The following is a 26,440-nucleotide window of genomic DNA, read 5'->3' as shown; positions in this document are numbered from 1 at the left end:
CATTTTCCGGTCAAATGTTCAACCTTGAATGGACTCAAGATTGGCCCGCGCATTCAACACTCTATTGGGAGGCTCACATCGATCTTGTGTGGATTCACTATGAGGTGTCTCTCAAAACTTCTGGTTCCAATTGGGATTGAAGTTATAAAGATAGTTGTTTATGCTTATGAGTATCTAACGTGGCCACTGTACTACTTATTCAGCAAAACATTGAGATATATGCCGCTGCCCAACTCTCCTGTTGACAGCGACTGGACATATAATGAAGAAGAAAGTCGGACTTTGGCACTTCCTGTACGTGAAGGTGATCCCGGTTCGCCATGGAGAGCAGTTGAAGCCCTCGATGGTCTGACGAGTTCACTTCCTGGATGTAAAGATTTGGTTGATGTTTGGCTCCGCACAGTTAAGCTGTGGCCTGATTTGCCTGCGTTTGGAACAAGAGCTGTCCTACGCACGGACTACCGAGTGAGTTTCATACAGGACGTTTTGACCACACTATTTAAGTAACTTCTCCAGATGAAGTAATGAAGCCCATATGAGTGTTGATATACGTAGTGGACGATTTTTGTTTACATGATTCTTTGGTCGGTTATTCAGTCGAAGAAGTAACTGAAAAAAACTTCTCCTTCATTCCTACTGGAATGAGCTTCGAATTGCTGGATGATGGATTATACTAGTAATTTCAGACTACCAACACCAAGAATACCAAGTGTCATCAGAACGGAAGACATAACTGCGTAACTTGTCACTCGATAAACTGGTTCGTTACATTATTATCCACTGAAGTTGGTTCCGGAGACAGTATGATCTGTTAATTCTAAGTAACATTTGTAAAGGCCGAAAATAGTTATTGAAGCATGGACACATTCACTGTGTGTCCCCGACGATTTTGAGTTACAGCATTATTTGATACGTTTTATACTACTATTTCATTCCCTTTAGGACCCTACCATCCATTTTTAGACTACCATCATTTGTACTATGGCTTACAATTCTTTCCTATTCAAGTTTTACCTTCATTTTGCCATGTTGAAGTTGTGTGGGAGATCAGATTACCAGCCTGCTATTAACGTTACCCGTGAAAGTTTCCAGCGACTTGATCACTCAGAATCAGTCACTCATCAATGTACAGGTCCTCACCAGTCACACCTCACTAAACTTTATGTGTTTGGTGAAATTGCACAGCAACATCCACATTATTCTCACCGTTCCAAGCTAGTTTTATATTTTTCTGTCTAATTAAATTGTTTTTGGAATGTCCCCACATATTCAGTGAAATAACAGTTTACACCTGTTGACGAATATCTTGATATGAACCTTCTCAAGTACGTGCCACGAACGTTTGTCTGATTATTCCTTTCATTGGTTTAAAAGCTGGATGTTCTATGTGTACTTCCAGTCATCCATGGTTGTATAAATGAAATAAAATGCCTGGTACTTGCTAGAATTGTATATTCCATCTAATGGAAAGGTCATGAAGTGATATTGTTGCGAAACTATCATCTCGTTCCCATATTAATGTAAACCAAGCAATTCATATGGTGTTCAGGGAATATGGATTCCTTAAACGCTTCTGTGTCAAGTAATTCTCACTTCTAAGTCTTAGTGTGTTTTCGTTTTTTTGGTGAGTATAGTGGTAAGTAGGTACTTCCCCATAAGAAACGATTCATGTATTGTGTTTATTATATATTCTAATTTCGTGTGATTTTGTTCTACACTAGCTGAGTCCTGACGGACGACAAATGATTGAGCTCACTTTGGGTGAGTACTCTTGGGAGACATTTTGGGACGCTGAACGTCGAGTATCTCATCTAGCAGCTGGTTTGTATTCAATGTTGGGGTCCGTTAAGGAACATAATCAGCCCATTGCCCTATTTAGTGAAACAAGAGCTGAGTGGATGTTTGCTGCTCAGGCCTGCTTTCGTCTCAACCGACCTGTTGCTACTTTGTACGCTACTCTCGGTGACGATGCATTGGTACATGGATTTAATGAAACTGAAGTCAGTAAATTGTTACACTTGTCAAATACATTTTTCACTGATTGCATTCATTTTACCTAGTTTATTGGCTCGTCTGACAATGTTTACATATCTCTGAGTTTACTTAATATTTTTGTCCACATTTTTAAAGATTAGTCTAAATTTACTATCAGATCCAACTATAGAGTATTCTCTTTGAAATGACGTAAATCAAGTTGTTCAATCCATCATCTAGATTGAGCTTCAGTGGTTGGTGTTGAATCCTGGCTCAGAAAATGTCAGGTGTATCTTTTGAATGTAGCTTTTAGCTATTTGATAGTTCGATAATGTGTCACTTAGTTAACTATGACACGTTAGTAGTTCAAGGTGCTTTAGACTAGATATAAGCTGGTAATAACCAAGCTTAGTTAATTGTAATATAAGCAAGAACTGTTAAAAAATCACTTACATTTTCATTTATTAACTTTGGTTTTTAACGTCAGGTTCTGGAGAATATATCCGGTGGGTTACGGTGAAAGTAACCAGTAAATATGACCAACCAAAGCTGTGGTTAGGAAAAACCGGTTAAATAATTGTTAATAGCTAGTGGCGGCAATCGACACAGTTTGATTGTAATAGCTAATAAATCTAAGGTGTTCTTATTAGTTGAATGTTGACTACTCAGCTACTGTTTTACGGTCCATGTAATTATCAAGGGAAGGGGAGTTGGATGTCTTGGTAATATAACTACAAAATTCTTAATCAGTACGTTCATCCCTGTAAATGTTGTTTTTGTCTCTAATATATTTTACACATTTAACGCTCCATTATGGAGTTATTTCTTCAGTACACTTATCTTGATCTTCGAACTATATATATGTAGTTTAATGTAGCACATTTTCCGATGCATCATTGTTCCAAGTGTTTCGTCAAGCTATATGTCCAAAACATTTGTTGATTACGACGAGAAGTAACAAATGGAGTTCCAAATGATCCAAAGGAGTAACATGGTACAAAAGGTCTTTCGTCACAGTTACTATGTGACATAAAACATACTAAGGTTACGTGAGAATGTTCGTTAGCAATTTAAGCTCTTTTGGTGCTGTCTTAGTCCGACCTGTTGGTTACTTTCTCACTTACTCATAGCTTCGTGAACTGCAAGTAGTTTCTGTTCTAATTTAGTTTCACTCACAATATAAGTTGATGTATCCTCTTTCTACGTGACAATAGTTGAATGGTCAAGTTTGGAGGCAACACATGATGGAAGTACGGTAAATAGGAGAATCGTTGTTTACGGGATTCAGCGAGTGGGTTGCTGGTTTGGAACCCACTATACTTCAGCTTTACAACCTAACAGTGTCACTAACGTTCACATTGTCAATGTGAAGTACTTTAACTTGTCTGTACTTCATAAATAAGTAACCTAATTGTATCAGCTCTCTGAGCAGGCTAAGAGAGTGTAGCTGGAACCATCGTGTAATGCGTTACATTAGCTGGAATTGTCTAACAACGATAATATTTCAGCTCAGCTGTTCAATGATTATCATTGCGTTCTTACCTAATAACTTGACGATCGTTTTTATTGCTTGTTAGTGATTCTAATCAACCATCATCTATTTTTTGCTTGTAACTTCAGTTTGTTTAAACATGTTTTTGCATATTCAATAAGAAACTTTATGTGTGGACTTTATTTTAATCTCAGGCTGTGGTCGTGTTTACAAGCGATGAGCTCTTATCAAAAGTAATTAAAATTGTTCAACGATGTCCTTCAATTCAACGTATTATCTACTTCACAAATGGAGTTTTTAATCGAGAACTTTATACAGAAGTTGACAACCTCGCTGTTCCTTCTGAAAGTGCTACCGCTAGTGTTGCAGAAGCTCTGACAAAATGTCCGTCAAATTTACATCTACACAATATAGTCGAAGTCGAACGTTTGGGAGCTGCAGTAATCATGAAAGATAGAGAAAAGCGGAAAATGGGTGGTTCCACACCAATTACAGGGAATAATAATCACTCATCGAACGGTTATGAGGGTTTATGGATGCCTCCTGCATCAGAACGTGCCAGTCCCTCGGATTTAGCTGTGATTATGTACACAAGTGGATCAACAGGTATAATTTGTACACTGTTTCTTGGCGATTTCAGTGTTTTTACTTATCCATCGATTTTAATGAACTATTATAATTTTCTTTATAGCTTATTTGTACCTATCGAATTCTTCAGTTTATTATTTTTTGACTATGCATATAAATATATGGACCTTGGAAATGTACCAACAAGCTGTTTACCTGTATTCTAAAAGTTGAATTGTACGTAGAAAAGTGATTTATTCCCTGTACCTGAAAAGTATTAGTGACAAATGTTACTCTGATATTAATCCTGAAAGTTGCATATATAAGAACCAATTATCTTATTATGTTCTGTGCATTTATCATGTATATGATGACATTTTATACAACAAGCTTAGGTAATTACTTTGTTTAGAAGACTATATTTCAGTATTTTGAACAATTAAATCTCTATCACCCGAATCATTTATTAGACACATTCCCACATATTTAAACGTTAAACTATGTGGATCGGAAGTTTTGATTAATATATACCCAATTGCTCTTCAATATTTGAAGACCCCCGACCAGCCTTTGTTACATAAAATGTGTAGTTTCGAGTTTAGCTAAGACTTTTACTTGGCAGCAAGCCAAGTGTCTTAGACTGGTAGTATATATCAAGCAACCTATCATCACAATAATGCTTATTTCTCTGTTTACGTAATTTTCTGAATTTCCTTATTCACCGTATCGTTCATGTGTTACTACCTAAAGTAGTCTCTACGTCGTCTGTTTCTTGTAAATTACTATACTACTCATCTGTCAACACAAAACGAAACTATTTCTTTCATGGTACTAACTTTTCAACACATTTATTTTTTTACATTTCTGCTCTCAATGGCACTATTAGTTAATTGGTGATAAAACTTCTGAAATAACTGTGAATGTGTGACCAAAATTGTATTTTATGTATTTATTTGTGATATAACCACCTAAAAAGTTTCGTGCTACCTTTTTGAAACATAACAAGAACTATAGTAGGCTTGTCACTGCCCTGTATTCTGACCGAAATTGAATAATGTTTCAAGCTAATTAGTCGCTTAATCTCCAGAACCGCACCCACGAGGTTGTGACAGCCCAACATATTTTAGTTCTATATAGGCTCTTTGTACCCACTAGACCAGTTGAAAAATTGAACACCCCTCGGTTCTTTTTATGATTCTATCCTACCTATTTTTGTAATCTACACTGTGATATAATTTGTTACTTGTCAGATAACTGACAAAAATAGCAAACATTCCAATTAATTTACCACTCCTTATTTTTCGGATATTACTCCCTATTTCTGCATCATTTCCTCGTTTTGAATGAACAAAACCTATTATAGTAAGATTATTACTGTTCATCAATTCAAGTTTGTATAAACACTGGTAAAAGTGAAGTATAAAAATTAGTTTCACAGTTTTATCAGCAATGAATTTATTGATTTCATTTTGTTTAAGCGAATAAGCGATCAAACGTTCATACAACAATGAAAAATGTTACCAATATTCGTATTGTTAAGTATGTATATATGATTGATTTAGTGTAAGTAGTAAACTTTCTCTTATTTCCCACAATGAGGAGAATGCAAAATCTTGAGTATAGTTGTGCTACATACTGGATTACTATAGTAAAATTAAACCTCCGATTTATGTCTTTTAGGATCAGATGTTAGGACGTTAAGTAAATTTATTCATGAATCAAGTGGTCATGCTTGTTCAATAAGTTATTATCTGAGTCTAATGAAAGCCATACTAAAAGATACTTCATTTTTCGTGGGCATGTTTTTTTAGATTGTGTGTGTTCATCTCAATATGTGACTCATGTGAATGTATTTTATTTCGCTGTGCAAGTATATTCATTTGTTTGTGGCTGCACTGTAGTTGTTTTTGATCGACTTAGAGTTTGTAGTGAACTTATCATAATCGATTTCATCAGAAAGGGGGTTTTGTGGAGATTGTGGTAATTTAATATTTGAATTCATGAGTCTAGACCACTACGGAAAACCTAGAAACTTCAAGAGGTATTTCTTGGAGTTCTAGTGAGAAGCCGTGACCAGTGGAGTTCAACTGTGTCTATTGTGAGGCAGTAACTCACTGAAGATAATAGTGGACGGTGGCTCAATTTCGTAGATCGGTTGATGTTAGACATTAACACCATTGGTTGCCGGAACAGTGGTCTAGGGATTGGGCGTTCGCACACGAGACCGAAGGCCCTGGGTTCAAATTCCACGAGCGGGATCGTGGATTTACTACACTGCTGAGGAGTTCCATATTAGGATGAAATGGCCGTTCAGTGATTCTAAGTTTTCCATGATGATCTAGCTTCAATCGACTCATGAATTCAACTATAATCGATATCATCAAGTGATGTTTGTTAGGGTTGTCCGCTTTCCTTATTTTCGTTTAATTTATTCGTATATATTCCTTTGGAGATAAAGTTTTCTTCTAATCTTTCACAAGTTGATGCGTCAGGCGATCCACTTTCGAAGTTAAAATACGCAGATGATGAAAATACCAGTGGAATTTAGTCTTCTAATCGCCTTGAGCGGCAACACTTACTCGTTTAAGATATGATTCTCCCCATCTAAATGCAAAATATTGCTTCAGGACTGGTATGCGTCAACGCTTAGACTAATAATAAAAAGTGATGTAATTAGGCGTGTCGACCATTTGCAAGTCTTATTAGCCTTGGTAGGTTTCTGAATAATGAAATGTTGATTATCTTTTGCGTCACTTGCGGCTTAGACAAGTGGTCCGTCTACCAACCAAAGGGCATCTATACTGCACAAAAGTCCGTTCTGTTATACTTTATTTCTGTGAAATGTGACTTCTAGATATGGAGATATGTATGTTACTGGTTTTCGATCATAAATCCCCTCGAATTATTCAGTCAGTCAGTCAGTCACATTGTAGAACTTTGTACGTTCGTACATCAGTTCTGGTTGCCATACCATATTAGCACAGAGATGCAGTTGTCGATTCAAATCGCATAGTGGTAGAGGTAGTAAAAGTATAAGCAGTGATCAGAAAAACTAGGGTTTGAAGATGTTATTCAAGGAGTATAATCCAGTGAAATAAATTCGGAAATAGAAAAAAAGGAGACAAGGAGAAGTCAGATTAGAATTTGGGAGAACACAAAGAGTGGATGCACCTGCACCATTGCAAACGATTTTGAGCCATGTCATTCAAGGTCTCTAACCATCGGTTGCTATCACCTCGCGGTACCCAAACAGGTGGTCTACACCTACCAACATGGCTCAGTCCACTTGTCAATGACTTCGTGGATTTGTGCCATGTTTTGGTCTGGCCGCCCCTAGCTCTCTTCCGACCTACTCCTACACCACAAAACATCGAGGTAGTCGGTGGTTGGGCGTACGTAACACGTGTCCCAGCCATCTCGACTGATGGAGTTCGATTACGTCATCAATTGATTTGCCATCCTTACCTAGTGCCTGTTTTCTAACAACTGCATTACTTACTCGATGGTCCCAGGATATACGAGCAATCCTTCGAAGACACCTATGATCAAATGCTAGTAACCTGCGAATTATTGCTCGTGTATGTTGGGATCACCGAGTGTAGAATGTTCAAATTAAGCTTACGATGTTATGTTAAGATGGAAAATCAGCTGATTATGCAGTCCATTTTCGTCAACTGGCATAGTCAGTCAGCTACAACGTAGGACCAGGCACATTTATGCATCGGTCCAAGTTGCCATACCTCATTAAAACAACAAGATGGACACCGGATTCATAAAAGTAGTTAATTCAGAGGTGGTAATATATAAAAGAAAGATTGCATATAAGGATATAGTACAGGAAGAAAGATTTACTACGAAGAAAGAAAGATATGAAGCGATTTTAATCTCTTAGTTCAAGGGAAGACAGAGAGTGTATACACCGACGCCATTGTGATCGATTCTGAGCCATGTCACCAAGAGTCTCCAACCATTGGTTACGACAGTCACGCGGACTCCAACCAAGTAGTCTGCATCTACCAACACGGCTCAGACTACAAGTTAGTGACTTCAAGCACTGATGCCACGTTTTGGTTTGGCCGCCCCTAATTCTCTTCCAACCATCTCCAATACCGGTTAGCATTGCACGTCGTGGTAATCGGTGTTCGGGCATACGTAACACGTGGCCTAACCATCTCAGTCGATGAAAATTCACAACCTCATCGACTGATTTACCATCCTTCCCTAATACCCTGCGTCTAACCTCACTATTACTTATCCGGTGATCCCAGCAGACGCCAGCAATATTTCTGAGGCATCTGTGGTCAAATACTGGCATAAGATATTACGCATCCCCAACCACCATTACGCCGATAGGTGATGTTGGGCGGCATAGGAGTAGGTTGAGTAAAATGTATGAGTGACCAAACCAATGCGTAACATCAGTCCTTAAAATCATTGACTGGGGACCAGCCATGTAGGTAGGTTCAGACTGCTCTAACCCTAGCAAGTTCGCACCATTCTCTCAACTAGTGTTTGGAAACGTCGGTTGATACGGCTCAGGGACCCAGACATATTCACTCATTTTCTACCACTAGATCCTGTGTCCAAGTCTTTATTTTTCTATACTTGACTTTTACTACTAATACTACTACTGTTATTGTTACTACTCTGCTATTTGCCTTGATAGTTTCATATCGCTGTGTTAATACGGTGTGGGAACTTGAGCCTAGATTGTACGTTACATATGACTGACTGTCTGGGATATATCCATGCTTTTTTTCACCCTTAACGGCTCTATCTATAGTCTGTTTTTTTTAATACGCCAATTTACTTAAAATATTTGTATGCAAAAGTTGTGTACCGGTTATCTGTTGGATCTAAAAAATCTTTTGGCGGTTACCCTCTACCTTCAGATTAGTTGAATCTGGAAGAAAAAATGAAGATTGTCTTTCATTGATCTATAGCAGTCAATATTTGGCAGTAATTCATTTAGTATCAGTTGTTTGACATAGGATCAATAAAAGACATCGGATTTTTTTACATATAAATATAGAACTGAACAAACGGTGCAACTGACAAGATTTACTATTCATCATGGAGTTTATCAGATCAATCGTGTTGTTAATTGCTGTCTTCTTGTTCTTCCTTTCTTTGATCCTGTCTAGTAGTTCTATAGAGATCTATTCCTTATGATGATGCTTCTTGAGGCCCAGAACCTCTTGACACGTTGGAGTTAATGCTTCTTTGATACCTTTCCAGTTGTCCTCCATAGTAGTTTCTTCTTCCTTCAGTAGATCGTGTAAGGCTTGGAACCTGTTGTTGAGAGCTATCTTGAATTCATTGAGTTTGTCAGTATCTCGAAGGAAGTCTGTATTGAACCTTTGTAGTTCTGTTTGTCCAGTTCTTCTTTAACTTCAGATTTAAATTGGCCACAACTAGGTGGTGATCTGAAGCTATGTCAACTCCTCTCCTAGTTATCACATCTTCCATTGTCCTTCGGAACTTTTTAGTGATGCAAATATGATCTATCTGGTTCTCTGTGGTGTGGTCCGGTGAGGTCCATGTAGCTTTGTGTATACGTTTGTGTGGAAATATTGTGCCTCCTATGACCAATTTGTAGAATGCACACAGATTTGCAAATCTTTCCCCATCTTCGTTTCTCTCTCCCAGTCAGTCCATTTCGTCCCATGATATCTTCATATCCGGTGTTGTCTATTCCGATTTTGGCGTTTAGATCTCCCATCAGAATGGTGAGGTCGTTTCTTGGGCATTTCTCTATGATTGACTGCAGCCGCTCGTAGAATTGATCTTTAATATCGTCGTTGCTATCACTGGTTGGTGCATAACACTGGATAACATTCATTGTCATTTCCTCCTTTGTTTTGATTGGTGCTTTGATGGTTCTGGATCCGTGAGACTCCTATCCCACAAGTGCATTTCGTGCTACTTTGGACAGCATTAGAGCAACTCCCTGAGTGTGTGGAGTAGTTTCCTCTTCGTGACCGGAGTATAGCAGTATCTCTCCCGTATTGAGCCTTTGTTGTCCAGCTAGGGTCCAATGGGTTTCGCTGATTCCCAGTACTGCCAAGTTGTATCTCCTGATTTCCGTTTCTATTTGACTGGTCTTCCCGGTCTCCCACATTGTTCGGACGTTCCATGTACCTATAAAGGTTGTTGCTATGGTTGTTAGAAGGGGCATCGGCCTCGTGGCTTCCGAAGGAACTCGGCTTTCACCATGAGGCGTCACAGTTCTTCACGCGGGCTTGGGACCGGCAGTAACTCTAGAAGAGCTACAGGCGGAGTTAAATTTTACTTCATACAAACTAAAAATTGTTTACTCTACGCATTAGTTTATAAACGAACAGCATATATACTAGATGTGAACATGTATTTTGTGCATTGGGTGTGGTCGTCATAACAACATTATTGTTCACCTAAAATTTATTGTTGAAATAATACATATACAGATTAGTCACGATTGTATACATGATTCACTGTTATATTAGTATACTAGAGTAAAGCCTGATGAGGATCTAATCGAAAGCAATATTATTCGTTTATATATATTGTTCTATATTAGTTAGCTTCGACAATAATATCTAACAAAGATTGGAAATTCTCTTATAATTTTTCAGTTCGGGAAATGTTGTTGACATTAAAACAACCAAAAATAACAATTTTATATTTCAACTGAGTTACTCTTAACTTTCATTGCAATTTTTATTCTGATTAATTAGTCAAAATATTTTTAAAGTTATTTATGGAATTTATATTTTCGTTAATTCCTAAAGCATATTACAAACTTTTCAGTGTTGTGTCGTTTTCATTAATTTTATGGTCACAAAATGGTTTAGTGCATTTTTGGCGATAGCTATATAAAAATGACTAAATCTAATTTCTGGTAGTTTATTTACTATACATTTTCTAACTCCACTTCAGGTAACCCAGTTTTGCCACTAGCAACTCATGTGAAAGTTTGAACTGAACACATAGAACAGTATTTGATTATAAAGTTACGTTAATCCTGTTACTAATTAGTTTGGTCATAAGTGGCTAGTATTTTCTTTTTCTTCACCTATTCTTATTGAGTTGGAACACAAAAAAGCTTGGTACATTGATGTACCAAAATCACCTACCGTACATTGATTTCCTTTATTTGGAATAAACGAACAACTTTCAACCACCTTAATCTCAACTTATTTGATAGTTTGTTATTGTTGCTTTTGTAAGTTTTGACCCGGTTAAACACATGTTCCTTGGACTAAATGTGTATTTTGTTCTAACGTATCAGCTTGATAATGAAAATATATTTAATTCAAATTTCAAGTTGTGTTCATTTTTTATGTTGTATAGGTCAACCTAAAGGCGTTGAAATGACCCATGAAAATTTAGTAAGTGCCATAGCTGGTCATTTACAACGTTTACCGAAACTTCGTAGTAATTACGACATATATGTCGGATATCTACCACTAGCTCATGTTTTAGAGCTTACCTGTGAATTATCCTGTGTCATTATGGGTGTACGAGTAAGTTTCATGACAACTTTCTTCATACTTTTTTTGTTACAATATTCTTGTTTAAAATAGTCAGTTTAAATTACAGTAAAGAGAAACAATTGTACTTGCTTACGCCTGTTGCCTCTCGTGGAGGAGCAAAGGCCACCTATCAGCGTTCTCCATCGAACTCTGTCATGGGCAATCCTTTTCAGTTGCTATTCATCCTTTACATGTCTGTTTCTAATTCCCGGTGTAGTGTGTTCTTCTACCTTCCTTTTTCCGTTTCTTTTTAGGATTCCAAGTTAGTGCTTACCTCGTGATGTATTTTGGTGGTTTCCGTAATGTATGTCCTATTCGTATACAACGCCTTTTCCTAATTTCCTCTTCAAATAGAAGCCGATTCTTTTCTCTCCCACAGTAGGCTGTTGCTAATGGTATCCGATCAACGGACGTTGAGTATCTTGTGTGGACAATTGTTTATAAGTACCTGTACCTTTTTGATTATGGTTGTAGTAGTTCTCTAAGTTTCAGCTCTGCTCAGTAGAACTGTCTTGACGTTCGTATTTAAGATTCTGACTTTGTTGGTTGACAGTTGTTTTGAGTTCTATATGTCCTTCAACGGTAGGAATACCGCCCTTGCTTTAGCAATCCTTGCCGTCACATCTGCATCGAATCCTCCATATTCATCAATGGTGCTGTCCAGGTTTGTGAAGGTTTCCACCTCTCACAGTGCTCCTCCATCAAATGTGATTGGGTTGGTATTCTCCGTGTTGTATTTGAGGATCTTGCTTTTTCCTTTGTATATGTTGAGGCCTACTGATGCTGATGCGGCATCTGTTGCTACATTGGTTTTCACATGCATTTGTTGGTGTGTATGGGATAGAAGGACCAGGTCATCTGAAAAGTTCAAATCGTCTAGTTGTGCGTCCAAGCTGTCCATTGTGTCCGGTGCATCCCCTGAGATGTGGACTTCATAATTCAGTCAACCATCAAAAGAAAGAGAAAGAGCAAGTGTAAACAGCCTTGTCTGACTCCGATTCTCCCTTGAAATGCATCTATCAGCTGTCCTCCATGCACCACTTTGCAGTGTAGTCCATCATATGAATTCCGTATGATGTTGACGATTGAATTGACTGTCCAACAATGATCCATATTATCGCGATTCGGTCTGTACACGACCGATCCTTACGGAATCCAGCCTGTTGATCTCGAAGCTGGTCATTCAGTGAATCTTTCATTCGGTTCGGCAACACTGTTGGAAACTTTTCGTGGTACCGACAGTGTGACGCCTCTTTAGTTCTCACACTTACTGAAATCTTTTTTTGATATCCAGATAAGGTACCCTTCTTTCCAGTATGTTGGCACTTGTTCTTTCCCCAAATCTTCATTAATATAGTGTGGAGCATGTTTGCAGTTACTCCTATGCCTGACTTCGGTGCTACAGGTGGTATGTTGCTTTCTCACTCTTGATTTGTATGATGCCCGTGGTGATTTCTTCCATCATTCGTAAAGTGACAGCTATAGAAAGGACTGTGTGTGCTGTTTCTTTGTCTGGTAGGTTCAGTGGAGCTGGTCTATCCAAGAGTTCTTCAAAGTGCTCTACTTAACTGTTCCGCTGTTCGTGAATTTCAGTGATTGGCTTGCTTTATCTATCCTTGACTTATCGCTTTGGTTCACTGTATTTTCTTGCTAGTTTCTTCGTTGTTTTATATAGTTGTTCCATATTTCCTTCTCTTGCAGCTTCTTCCGCTGCCGCTGTTAAGTCTTCTACGTATTTCTGCTTGTTAGCTCTAATGCTCTTCTTCACTTGCTTGTTCGCTTCTGTATATTCGGCCTGTGCCTTAACTTTCTCTGTTCTTGTCCGACTGTTGTTAACTGCTATCTTTTTTTGAATCCTGTTTTCGATAGAGATCCATGCCTCCTGCGGTCCAGCACTTCCCGACATGCTGAAGTTAATGCTTCTTTGATCCCTTCCCAATTGTCCTCCATAGTAGTTTCCTCTTCTCTGAGTAGATCTTGTAAGGCTTGAAAGCTATCTTGAATTCGTTGATTTTATCAGTATCTCGAAGAAAGGCTGCACTAAACCCTTATAATGCTGTTTCTCCAGTTGTTCATAGCTTCTTTAGCTTCAGTTTCATCTTGGAAACCATCAGGTTGTGATCTGAAGCTATGTCAGCTCCTCTCCCTGTTCTCACGTCTTCCATTGACCTTCTAAATTTTTTAGTGATGCAAATATGATATATCTGGTTCTGCGTAGTGTGATTCGGTGAAACCCATGTAACTAGTGTATGCGTTTGTGGGGGAATATTGTACCACCTATAACTATTTTGTTGAATGCACATAGATTTGCAAATTTGTCACTATCCTCGTTTCTTTCTCCCAGTTCATGTCGTACCATGCTATCTTCATACTCGGTGTTGTCCATTCCGACTTCGGCATTTAGGTCTCCGATCAGGATGGTCAGATTCTTTCCTGGACACTTCTCTATGATCGATTTCGATCTCGTAAAACTAATCTTTATCGTCGTCGTTGCTATCACTGGTAGGTGCATATCACTGGATAACATCCATTGTGATCCCCTTGTTCTTTGTACTCTTTGATGATTCTTGATCCATGAGATTCGCATTCTATAAGTGTATGTCGTGCTTCTTTGGACAACATCAGGGTAACTCCCTGAATATGTGGAGCATTTTCTTCTTCGTGGCCAAAGTACAACAGTATCTCCCGAATCTAACCGTTTCTGTCCAGCTTGAATTCAGTGCGTTCCACTGATTCCGAGCACTGCCAATTTGTATCTCATTTCGTGGCTATTTGATTAGTCCCTCTGGTCTCATACATTGCCTGGACATTCCATGTACCCTCATTAATTGTCACTCTGGTTGTTAGAAGGGGTATATCGTCCTCGTGAATTCTGAATAATATCGGCTTTCACTAGGAATCGTCATGATTCTCCTAGATGAAGATCCTCCAACTCCCAGGGCAAAGTTTAAATGGTATAAAGGTTTTTTTCTGGTTAGCGTTTCTTAACAAGGTTGTTTTGTACGGGAAGTGGTTGTTGAGCCCATACCCAACCCCCCTCCTTTATCCAGGATTAAAATCGACAATAACCGTAGAAGTTCTACATGCGGAGTGATATGAATTTCTTTTATTTCATAAATTCTTTCCAGTTGCTTACAATTTAGAAACTAGTTTTAATTATTAAAATCAAAATAAGTCTTGGTTAATGTTAATATTGATATGGATGTAGAATAGTATTCAAAAGACAATTATTATAAAAGGATTAAATGGTTTGTATACAGTTGTTGACTGGAAAAAAGAGTTCAGGAAATAGTTGGTTGGAGAATCCTGGCCTATGCTCCACAAGGGGTAATAGGCGTAAGTAAGTATAAGATGAATATACGGATATCTTAGCAGAGTAAACTGAGAAAAGCATGAAAACAGGATTCTAGTAATAGAAGATCAATTTCAGAGGTTATATGATACTAAATGCCACGGAGTTAACTGAGTCAAGTTTAGCTTAGGAAACGAAAAGAAAAGGAAAAGAATTAAGGGTGTGAGAAAATCAGTGTCACGTAGCCAATTCTTAAAACTATGGTCATCAAGGCAAAGAACAATCGACAACGTTGTTCTTCTAAGCTCAAATTTGGTTTAAATCTTTGTATATTAACGGCTTTGCTAAAGCATAAACTTCAGATAAAAGTTTATACTTTATGTCTTATAATACAGATGTCAATCAGTCAGTCACAACATGGAACCTGGTACATATGTACATCGGTTCAAGGTGCCATACTCCATTAGCACAAAGCAACGAAGTTCTCAGGTCAAACCCTAGAATAGTAGAGGTAGTAACTATCAGTGGTAATAGAAGAGATTAGATACGATTCAAGGAGAAAACATAAATTAGTGGAATTAAGACCAAAAAAATTTGAGGAATTCAGGAGCTACCTATGCCTTTTTACATGGCTAAGAAAATTGTCAGTGGTTCCATAGACTGATACCATGTTTTTAGTTTGGCCTCCCCTATTTTTCTTCCAGCCTACTTCACCAGAAAACACCACCCATCGAGCTAGGGGGTGGTTGGACATACGTAACGCATGTCCCAACCACCTCATTTGATGAAGATTTACTAACTCGTCAATCGATTTCTTGTTCTTACCCAGTATCCTACTCATAATCCTGGCATTGCTTACTCCGTGATCCCAAAATATATAAGCGATGCTTTGTAGACATATTTAATCAAATACCAGTAACTTACAGATATCTTCTACTCTCGATGACCATGCTTCACATCCATCCTTTGTGCAGTAAACTCGTTCTTTAGTTGGAAGACATCATGATTTTGTCGTTATGTACAGTCAAAGTGAACTTGATGCACATCTATATATGATTGCTAAGCTTTATTATATTGTCATAAATTTTTCACAGATTGGTTACTCGAATCCACAGACATTAACAGACACTTCATCCCGTATTAAACGAGATCACTGCTTGGGTGATGTCAGTCTTCTTCGACCAACTCTTTTTGCCAGTGTGCCTACTGTATTAGAACGTATTTCTAAGGCTGTTTGGGAAAAAGTAAACGCTGGCGGTGAATTTCTTCAAGCTGTAAGTTTGCATCAAAATGTTTCTAATTGATATACTCTACGTTAAAGATTCTGATTTCATTATTAAGTCTTTCTAGCGTCACCATCGTTAATAAGTAATGTAATAAGCTTTCGTTTATTGTTTCATTTATTATAGATAAAAAGTAGTGATATTCATCTCTGTGGTAAACAGTAGTTAACTTATTGTATTGATTGATCTTTATGAAATTCCTTACATATTACGGGTTGGAAGTGTATACCACGATCAACCTCACAGTTATCCGGTTATTGGTATTCTGGAAAAGTACTGAGTATCTTTTTGTTAGGGCTTGACAAGAGGTATTTTTATTTATCAGTAAGCTCATTCTTTATGCAAGAATTTAATTTACATCTGTCAATACTGAAATTAAAAACACTAATCTCAAACTTTTTGAACGGCGACTGGTAGTTTTGTAGCATAATGTGCATTTGTTCACTTTAGTTGTTAACCTTCGTGATCTAGTTCTCAATATTTTTAAACTTTATGAAATAGCGTTGTTGAGTGTAGTTGATTTCTTACTGGGTAATGTCCTTTCTTCCACAATGTCTAAAACAGAGTATGATGCACTGTGATGACGTATCATATGGCGAATCTTTTTCCACGGAATTCAAAAAGTACCATGGTCTAGAATTTGTTCATCATTTAAATGTCTAAATAATAAGCTTTTCGTCCAAAGATGTCGTTTTGTTGTGAACGAGAAAACAGGTGGGGATAACCAGTTGTATTTGAATATCAAATCTCTTGATAAAATATAAGAATCATACATCGAGTACTTCATTTGCAAAATTCCATCATTTGTCCTTCAGATTATATATGATTCTTCTAAGTCACAATTACTTTCTATTTCCCTTTCTGTATTCTTCAACTTGATCTTCTCAGTCTCCTGCTGCCTGGTTTTCCACTTCTGATTAGTGCTACATACTGTTTATGTCTGTCGACATAAGTAGCATGCACCACAGTTTGAATAACGTAACGTAAAATTGCATATAATATTTAATTTGCGTAGCACTATTCGAAGCACCAGTACCATTATCATCAGATCATATATAAACATGGTTCGTACAAATATATGCACATTAATCGCTCACGTCACAATCACTTATCGTCCCAATATATAAGAGAGGGTTAAAATCATCCTGTGACAACCATAGAGGGATTAGTTTAACTAATATAGTATCTAAAATACTAGCCTCGATAATTATCAGATGCCTAACTAAGACTCGTGAACTGCAAACACGAGAGAATCAAGCTGGCTTCAGACCTGGTCGTGGCTGCATCGACCACATATTCACCATTCGTCAGGTTCTAGAACACAGACATACTTATCGGCGTCCAAGAATGGCGGTCTTTCTTGACTTAAAAGTAGCATTTGACTCCGTAGACCGCGGGATTCTGTGGCAGTGTCTGTCATTGAAAGGCGTACCTCAGAAGTACATAAACCTTGTGAAGACTTTACTTGAACACTACCAGTCGAGTCAGAGCTTATGGCGAACTGTCATCTGCTTTTGCAACCTAACCTCAAGTGGTGTCCGTCAAGGCTGTCCACTTTCTCCATTTTTGTCTAACTTCATCATAGACCTACTGATGGGAATAACATTCTCGTCGACTGAATTCTCGGGTATTGATCTCCTTCCAGGAGGTCCACTTATCGACATAGAATACGCTGATGACTGTACTATATCGTTATACACAATCTTTCTTTCATATATTACCACCTCTGAATTAACTACTTTTATGAATCCGGTGTCCATCTTGTTGTGTTAATGAGGTATGGCAACTTGGACCGATGCATATATGTGTCTGGTCCTACGTTGTAGCTGACTGACTAATCGCTCACTGACACATAGCTATTTACTTTTTGGTGCCGTTAAATTCTGTCTAACAAGTGTCCAATGTGACCACTATTATTAGCAACTGGATATCGCAATGCTCTGCATTTGATTTATAATTTTTAGAGGTATTCTATCGAAAACCATGAATACGCGTTGCTGTAATCGACCGGTAACACACAATTTATGTTGAACTATCGCGGTGATTTTCGGATTATTGTTAACGCTCAGTTAAATTCAGAAAATTATGTGCTTATAAGTTAAGTCAGTCGACCTCTAAGCATTGGATCTCAGTTTGAAACCTTACTGCCAGCATCCATTTTGGCTTGGCTGCATGGGTAGTGTCATACAGATCATGGATTATCGGTTTACATCAAACCTGATTAATGAATGAGTCATGTGTGGATGAGTTATCATCCATTTTAAGATTTCCGCTACAGACATTACTTTCATTTGTGAAACCACCTTATATATCTTATGTCAATATAATGTTTACTGTCAATTGTGTGGCAAATTGTGGAATGTTTTCGTTTACCTCAAGAATCTAAACAGTTAACTGGTTTATGTCTCACTAGAATAAATAACTAAGCACATATTATTAATAGAAAAGGTCATCATAAACAGTGATTTTTACTACATTGAATCACTTCTCAAAATCTGATTTTATTAAAATCTAAATAGAAACTTTATATTGAGATTCTTGTATTTTATAGTTCACATTAATAAATTGATTAACTGTAAATAACGTTGATATAACCCAGTTGTTGTGAAATGTTGACAGCTTTACTGTTTAACGAATAAAAATTAGAGGTAGTAATTTAGCATAAGGTCATGTTTACTTTATAGTAAATAAAACACTGTTATTATCATTAACTATACACGTGTGTCATCGTGGCTGATTTTGTATTGAAGTTCATCTACATCATTTTGTGTCCTCCAGTCTTATCTACAATTAATCTGCATGCATTGATAACTATTGATTGACTTAATCAATTGTATTAAATTATACCCGTTTTAAACATGTTACCAAGTTGACTCATTATTTTTCTTTCTTTTTTTTTAATTGTTACATAATCGCAATTAATATGTTCAATCTTATATTTATAACCAAAGATTATGATGATAATCATTGACCTATTAGCTCATATTGTCTTTGTTGTAGCATTTTGTTTAAAAAAAAATGGTTATCTTATTGATAGAAATATCAAATCATATCAACTTTTATGAATTATTTTTATGGTGGTCATTCAGTAATAATGAGAATATTGTAATATGAAATGCTAATTGAAAAATGAGCAGTAATATAATTTTGTACCTGTGTGTATTTGCAATTGTCTGGATAAAAAAACTTGACGTAAATCTTTGTAAAACATCGTAATTTTATGACACTTATTTTTCAGTTCAATCTATATCTATACCAAGCTAGCCCTACTTTGATATGATGTAAACTGGAATGGCTAACGGTTGACTGTAAAAGATGTCAATAAAAAAAAGCTAGACTGAAAATTTTTGAGTTTTTTAAACATGCAAGATATAAAAAATTACTTTAAAAATCATGCTAAATCATTTTGACAATCTTAAAAATGTGTATAACAGTGAATTGAAAATAGCTCATATAAATTATCATTTCTGTTCATTCGAATTCATTCTCAGCTTAGCTAGCCTAAAAGCTTTAAAAAATATAGAAAACTAGCAAAGGTTTTATCAAATGGTTTTAATGACTTTTGATGCTAGCTAGTGCATAATGAATCGTAGTACACGTCTTACAAGTATAATTGATGTTCTGGATTCCTCTGCTACCACCCCGTCAATGATATTCGTGTGTATATTTTGTAGGTATATTATCCGACTGTGTTGTGTAATATATTTTTATGTATTATAGACTTCTCAGATTCAGTAGATTGCTAAGTCTCTCCAGTGAATTGACAAACACAGTCTCGTTTGAAATTATCTTTTCAGATATAATATCGTTAACAGTAAAAATGGATAATCCTAGAATAACAAATAATTTGAACTAGTTTTGATATTTAAATAAAGTAACACTGTTTGCCATTTCTTTTCTTTTTCTTACCATAAAAATGTTTGTTAGTATTACCTTGTTCATGTTATCTTTTTTCATATAGCTCTTCAAATTTGCATATGCCTACAAATGTCGACGAATTCACGGTGGTTTTCCAAGTTTCCTTGTGGATCGATTGGTTTTCCGTAAGGTTAGATCGCTCATGGGTGGGCGAATTCGTTATATTGTTTGTGGTGGCGCACCGTTATCAGAAGATTCACAATTATTCACAAATATATGCATCGCACCTATTATACAAGGGTAAGGATTCTATTCCGCGACTATACAGGGAGATAAATTTATCGACTAAAAATGTACTCCGTGAAGGTTTTTCTAACATATCTTATGGCAAACAGACTAAATATGATGTCACATGTCAATATCACTATTTCATCAGGTTCTCACTAAGCAGGGAAGTCAAAGGTCATTGGTTTGAGCACTTCACATTTAGCATATATCCAGACCTCACTCCATTTGTTTTTCTTGAATAATAAAATTAGTTTCTTCACACTTGCACGATAACATATGGCTTAACCTACACTTACTAAGTTTCTTTCTTCATTATTTTGTAGTGAGCGAGAACACAAGCGGGGACAACCAGATGTATTTTAATACAACACTACAGACTATCGTGGTCAGATCTGAGAGCCATGCAGTGATACTTCATTTACAAAATATCCATCAATTGTCTCAGATTTTGTTGTTCCTTTGTTTCCGTACCAATCACCCTCTTCTCGTTCTCTTCTGTTTTCTCTACCTCCTGCCTCCAGGCATTCCACTTTCTGTCAATATCAGTAGCATACACCACAATTTAACTAACTACTAGTCACTAATTAACATGGTTTTCAATCAAGGTTTTATTTAAGACAGCAACTATCGATCCAAAGTACTCTAAACATTAGAATTATTTATCTCTTTTCTACAATAACAATTTATCAATGATTGTGGAAGGGTTAATTTAATTCTTCTCAGTTTCTGTCGGTTTAATCATGATGTCATGTGCACTGTATTTTATTAAACAACACATTCAATTTAGTTCAACAAATATATTTAACTACAGACCTCAGCGTTCTGGTAGGGTTTTGCTGTGTGTAGAAATCGCTATTTATCAATTTCATCGAATGATGTGTATATTCGAATATGCATTACTTGGGAACAGTTGAACTTTCCTCAGATGTCAATTCATAATCAAAGGTTTCTGAGTATATTAGTTCCATGTATTTTTTTAAAAAAATTGTATCTAATAAAAGATGAACAATAGTTTCTAATTAACTACGACGATATTTTACTTACACCTGTTTCCCCTTGTGAAGCATAAGCTGCCGACCAGGGATCTCTAAATAAATGTTTCAGGCTTTCCTTCCCAATTGTTGTCAACTTCTGTTCATAATTTTGCTATCTGCTCTAATTCTCTATCCCATATGTTCTTTGGTCTGTGATGCGGTTTAATGGATTCTTCAGACTGTGTCCTACCTATCTCCAACGTCGTTCCTTAATTTCCTCTTCAGCTGTAAGCTGGTTTAATCTCTACCACAGTAGGCTTTTGCTGATGGTGTCCGGCCTACGGGTCTTGAGTATAGTACACAGACAATATGCAGCAGTTTGGAAGACTCTACCGGTCTCACATTGTACGAGCATTCCATGTACTTAAGTAAATGGTTGCTCTGGTTGTTAGAAGGGGCATCGACCTCGTGGCTTCCGAAAGAACTCGGCTTTTACCATGAGGCGTCATAGTTCTTCTAAATGAAGACCTTCTAACTCCCAGGGCAGAGTTTGAATGGTTTGAATTATTTTTTCTGGTTAGCGTCTTTTATAGTGACTTAGTTTTCTATGGGATGGGGTCGCCAACCTTTCTCCTTTATCCGGCTTGGGACCGGCAGTAGCCCCAGAGGGGCTCCAGACGAAGTTATGGTACACAGATAGTTGTTTATAAATAATTGATACTTTTTGATGATGGTTGCAGTAGTTCTCTGTTTTTGACTTCGTACATTAGAACCGTCTCGGCATTTGTAAATATATTACTTCCTCGTAATAAACACTAATCATATGTTTTATGCCGAGTACTTAGCTATTTTTCATATCGTTGTTATTCATGTAATGGAGTCTCTCTCTAGTTAATTTGTCAAATGAGAATTTTCAGTTTTTGTATGTTTTGTCTCCTAGAATTGTTTATCGAGAGTTATACAGTAGTGATGAACTTTAGTTCATAAATATTTTTACCAATAGTTTCATTTAATATCGTATTATTTCAGTCATACATTGTTAGTTTTTAATATATATATATATATATATATATATATATATATATATATATATATATAAGAGAGAGAGAGAGAGAGAGAGATTTGATATAATTCCGTGCACTTTTCATAGATGTGATTGCAATAGTTACTAAACTTTACTTTTTTCATTTCAGTAGTTTTTTGTAAAAAGTTGACTATAACACACATTTAGTTTGCTTGGGCAATTAAGTTTAATTAGGAGGCCTGTTAACATGTATCAGGATATGGTTTACAGTGTCTTTCATGGGCTCAGATTTTGTTTTGTGGGGTTAGCTTAAAGGGTAGGACAGTGGTATTTAGTGTTACATATCATTAGTACATAAAAGCGTGTTTATTCTTAGAATTATTTTACTTAATCGTTAAAAGCATTAAAGTAACTTGATGAACGATGTCTCGAACTAAATATAAAATTTCAACTGCTTTACTGGCAAATTTCTTTTACAGTTATGGTCTTACTGAGTCATGTTCTACTGGCACTTTGATGGAATGTGGGGATCTGCGATGTAATCATTCTGGAGCACCTGCTTCTACTCTACAAATTCGTCTACGAGCATGGCCTGAAGGTGGGTATTCTCCCTATGATACACCGTCTCCACGTGGGGAGATTCTTTTATCTGGTAAACCGGTTTCTCGAGGCTATTACAAACAGCCTGAATTGACAGCTAGAGATTTCATAACCGATCAAGACGGCACACGTTGGTTTTGTACTGGTACGTTTCGCTTAGTTAACTGTTCCTATCATGTTGATAAGTAAAGTTTGTTTTGCTATGTTTTGACTTGAGATTATTTCAAATACGCAAGATATTTCTTGACAGTTATCATCAATCACTTGATGGTAATGATGTTAGCATGTATGTAATAAATGGGACTTCTGCGATTTGAGCCTTCCTTCCAAGTGCACGCTCTACGAGCAGATTTAATTCCTCTGTCAACCTACCGTTTTAGATTGTTGTGATTTTCAAAAGTCAATATTATGTTCTGTTTTCCCTGTGTACGCGAAAGGGACGCTAATTTGCCTTAGACGAATATCTATACTACATACCCTCTCAGTGTATATTCTATAGGACTTCAACACAACTCGGATCAAGAACACGTGACTAGAATGTAAGTATATTTCCACATCAAAAACCGACAACAATCACAATAATAATAAGGGTAAGAGAATATATAATTCATCCAGTATCTGTCAGACTATCTACTAGTCTGACTAAACAAGCAACCAATCATCTTCCTTGCCCACATGTCACATGGACAATTTTATGAATTATTTCAAAACTTATATGAGGATATCCTGATATGGAATTAACTTCGGTTTCATCGCTCATTTATATCTTCATATTCAATACATTCTGTAAATTATAGTGTTAATTAGTTTTTATACACAAATGTTTTTGTATGTTACATTTTATTCTTATTAATCTATTTTTCAGGGGATATTGGTCTGATGCATACAGATGGAAGTCTATCAATTATTGACCGTAAAAAAGATCTTGTTAAACTACAAGCTGGGGAATATGTTTCCCTTAGCAAAGTTGAAATGGCTCTTGGTCAATCAGTCTATGTTGAACAAATTTGTGTTTATGTGGACCCGATGCAAAATTATCCAATCTGTTTCGTGTCGCCGAAATTAAAATCGCTTACTGACTTAGCAGAATCTTTGAACTTAGTTCACTTACTTCATGAAGCTCGTTCAAAGCTTCCTATAGAATCAATGAAAGATCCCATTGCTATCGAACATGTAGAACGGGCTGTTCTCTGTAAACATCCTCAAGTGAGTCTTATTCATTTAGAAAAAATATGGTTGTAATAAGCAATTGAATTCGGCCATAATATGTCATCTTATGATATAATGTTTCTATATTTACTTCGTGTTAAGGCCATTGTCTGTTTACCTTATGATCTTTTAATTCAAGGTCAGTTCATTTCGCCCTATTACTACATTTAGGCTGGTTATAAAAGTCACACCATATGGCGTGATATGAATGTCCTTTTTAAGGTCTCTCACATCTCTGCTAATCTTATTGGCCAATAAGCGTGTGTCAGGTATAAGTAAAGACACACCTGCAATTGATTCACTTTTATATAACATTATGTAATTGATGGATTAATGTCATGATAAAATTGTTTACTAACTGTTTGTCTAAAGTTGTATAACCAAGTACCTTTCGGATCTAATCTATTTCTCTATTAATTTTATAGTCTTGTGTATTGTATTACTGGATAAAATAAACTTTCATTTCCTTGCCTGACTACTACTAAATCTCCCCAATTACCATTGTAAAACGGGGTGAATTTAAATTCATTTGTATTGGTTGCTTGATGTTATGGGCTGCATGCAGTTGATCCATCTCTTTTGGCTTTATATTGCCATTGAGTCACAAGCCAGTGTCTATCTGAACTCAGCAGCTAAATGAATGACACGGTGGGTGTTTGAGGTAAAAGTCACTCGGTTCGGGTCCCGGTGCGAGTATCAGCACGGATGTACGTACATCCTCCTGATGAGTTCTAAATGTGACGAAACGCTTGACCTGGATTCCACGGTTAACCACCATCTATTTCTGCTTAGGATACTTGTGACTTACTGGGAATACCAAAGGGATCCTCAAAAGTTGCACATATCCCTAAAAGAGACTGATCAATCTCATGCGGTCTATAACATCATCAGGAAGATTCAAAAAACTAATAGAAATGAGGAAATAATTATCTGTTTTTGTGATGTATGGCACCAATTAATATTTGATTAGGTTAATAATAAAATACCTCATTGATATTATTGTCTAATTAGCTGATGTAAAAGTAAAGTGACTACACGTAATCTGATGTATATTATAATCTAGCTATCGTAACTAAAAGTTGTCTGTGTGATCATTTCAAACGAAATTTTAGTTTTGTTTAACTGTCGTTTCAACGTTTGTTTTTTTTTAAAATTTGACCATCTATTTTAATCATACAAACTTGTGATACAACCATAGTTAAAATAAGCACTACACACTATTTGTCAAGCGGGTGGTGATTACGATCGACAACTTTGAAGCGTTCCAATTTCAGTGAGAATGAGTTCAGTCACTTTTATCTATGACTAAATTCTATCAGGAGATTTTTTCACAACATTCATTTGTAGTCTTATTCTTTTGTCTCAATGTTGTTATAAGTGTTCTATTTTCAGATGGTGATTAATTCAATATACTATATGCCCAGTGTAGTACCTATCGTTAATAAATTTACCATTCCTATTTTTGTGATTTGAGATGTCTGTTATCCTCAGCTAATGGGCTTGTTTGTGACTTAAAATCATTCGGAGACTTAATTCATTGGTCTGGTCTGGTAAGCAGGCATCACTCGATCACAATTTGTATCACTATTTATCATCTATTGACCAGCATTCTTCACGTTCGTTTTAACAATCGAACATTTCGTTTACCATTGTCTCATTATTCTAAATTATTTTATTGAAAATAAATTTTGCAGATAAAATTATAAAATCATATAACTTTAGAATAATGTCACACTAACATGTGATTTTTATCAACCTTTACCCAGTTCTGATATGTATTAGTTAATTGTCAAATGTCTTAGTGGTATATATTTACTTATAAATCACTTGTTCAACTCATCCTTTTATATTTAAATTTAAATTAAAATGCTTCTCTGTATTTTTTCTCTTCATTATTCTAGATTATACAAGCTGTATTAAAAGATTTACAACGAGTTGCTAGAGAAAAACGTTTAAGTACATTTGAAATACCACAAAAAGTTGCTTTAGATACTATAGCTTGGACACCAGACACTGGTCTTGTAACGGATGCATTAAAATTAAAACGTTTCAACTTACAAACTCGTTTTCAACATGAAATTGAAGAACTTTATCAGAAGGATACACGAGCGTAATTATTAAATTAATAATAAATATCCTTCACCAAATGAAATATTGAAATGTATGCAGTACATTCCGTCTTCATCATTAGTATTTAATATATATGTGAATGGGTATAATATCAACAGCTTATTTGTATTAAACCTTTGAAATAGACTCAAACAGTTATCAATTAAATCATATAAACCAACAATATATATATATATATATATATATATATATATATATATATATATATATATATATATATATATATAATATAATG

At 36.2% G+C, this 26,440-nt stretch overlaps 1 protein-coding gene across 2 annotated transcripts; it reads left to right on the top strand.

The window, feature by feature from the left end:
* Positions 1-26,189, top strand: ACSL4_1 (Long-chain-fatty-acid--CoA ligase 4; the record flags this gene model as incomplete). 2 transcript variants are annotated; one of them, XM_012938202.3, is made up of 9 exons in its annotated part: positions 1-465; positions 1,722-2,000; positions 3,661-4,072; positions 11,366-11,538; positions 15,934-16,113; positions 20,084-20,280; positions 22,746-23,011; positions 23,732-24,072; positions 25,977-26,189. In XM_012938202.3, exons 1-9 carry the CDS (start codon positions 100-102, stop codon positions 26,187-26,189), a joined length of 2,427 nt encoding a protein of 808 aa, XP_012793656.3. In that variant the 5' UTR covers positions 1-99. The 2 variants fall into 2 exon arrangements, with proteins under 2 accessions (XP_012793656.3, XP_051073281.1); XM_051211745.1 differs by lacking the exons at positions 22,746-23,011; positions 23,732-24,072; positions 25,977-26,189 and having other exon boundaries at positions 1-2,000; positions 3,661-22,263.
* Positions 26,190-26,440: the final 251 nt, after the last annotated feature.

Source organism: Schistosoma haematobium, chromosome 1 (genome assembly GCF_000699445.3).
Source record: "Schistosoma haematobium chromosome 1, whole genome shotgun sequence".
NCBI classification, from domain to species: domain Eukaryota; kingdom Metazoa; phylum Platyhelminthes; class Trematoda; order Strigeidida; family Schistosomatidae; genus Schistosoma; species Schistosoma haematobium.
Note: the sequence above shows the minus strand (reverse complement) of the source record. Positions and strands in the feature narration are given on the sequence as shown.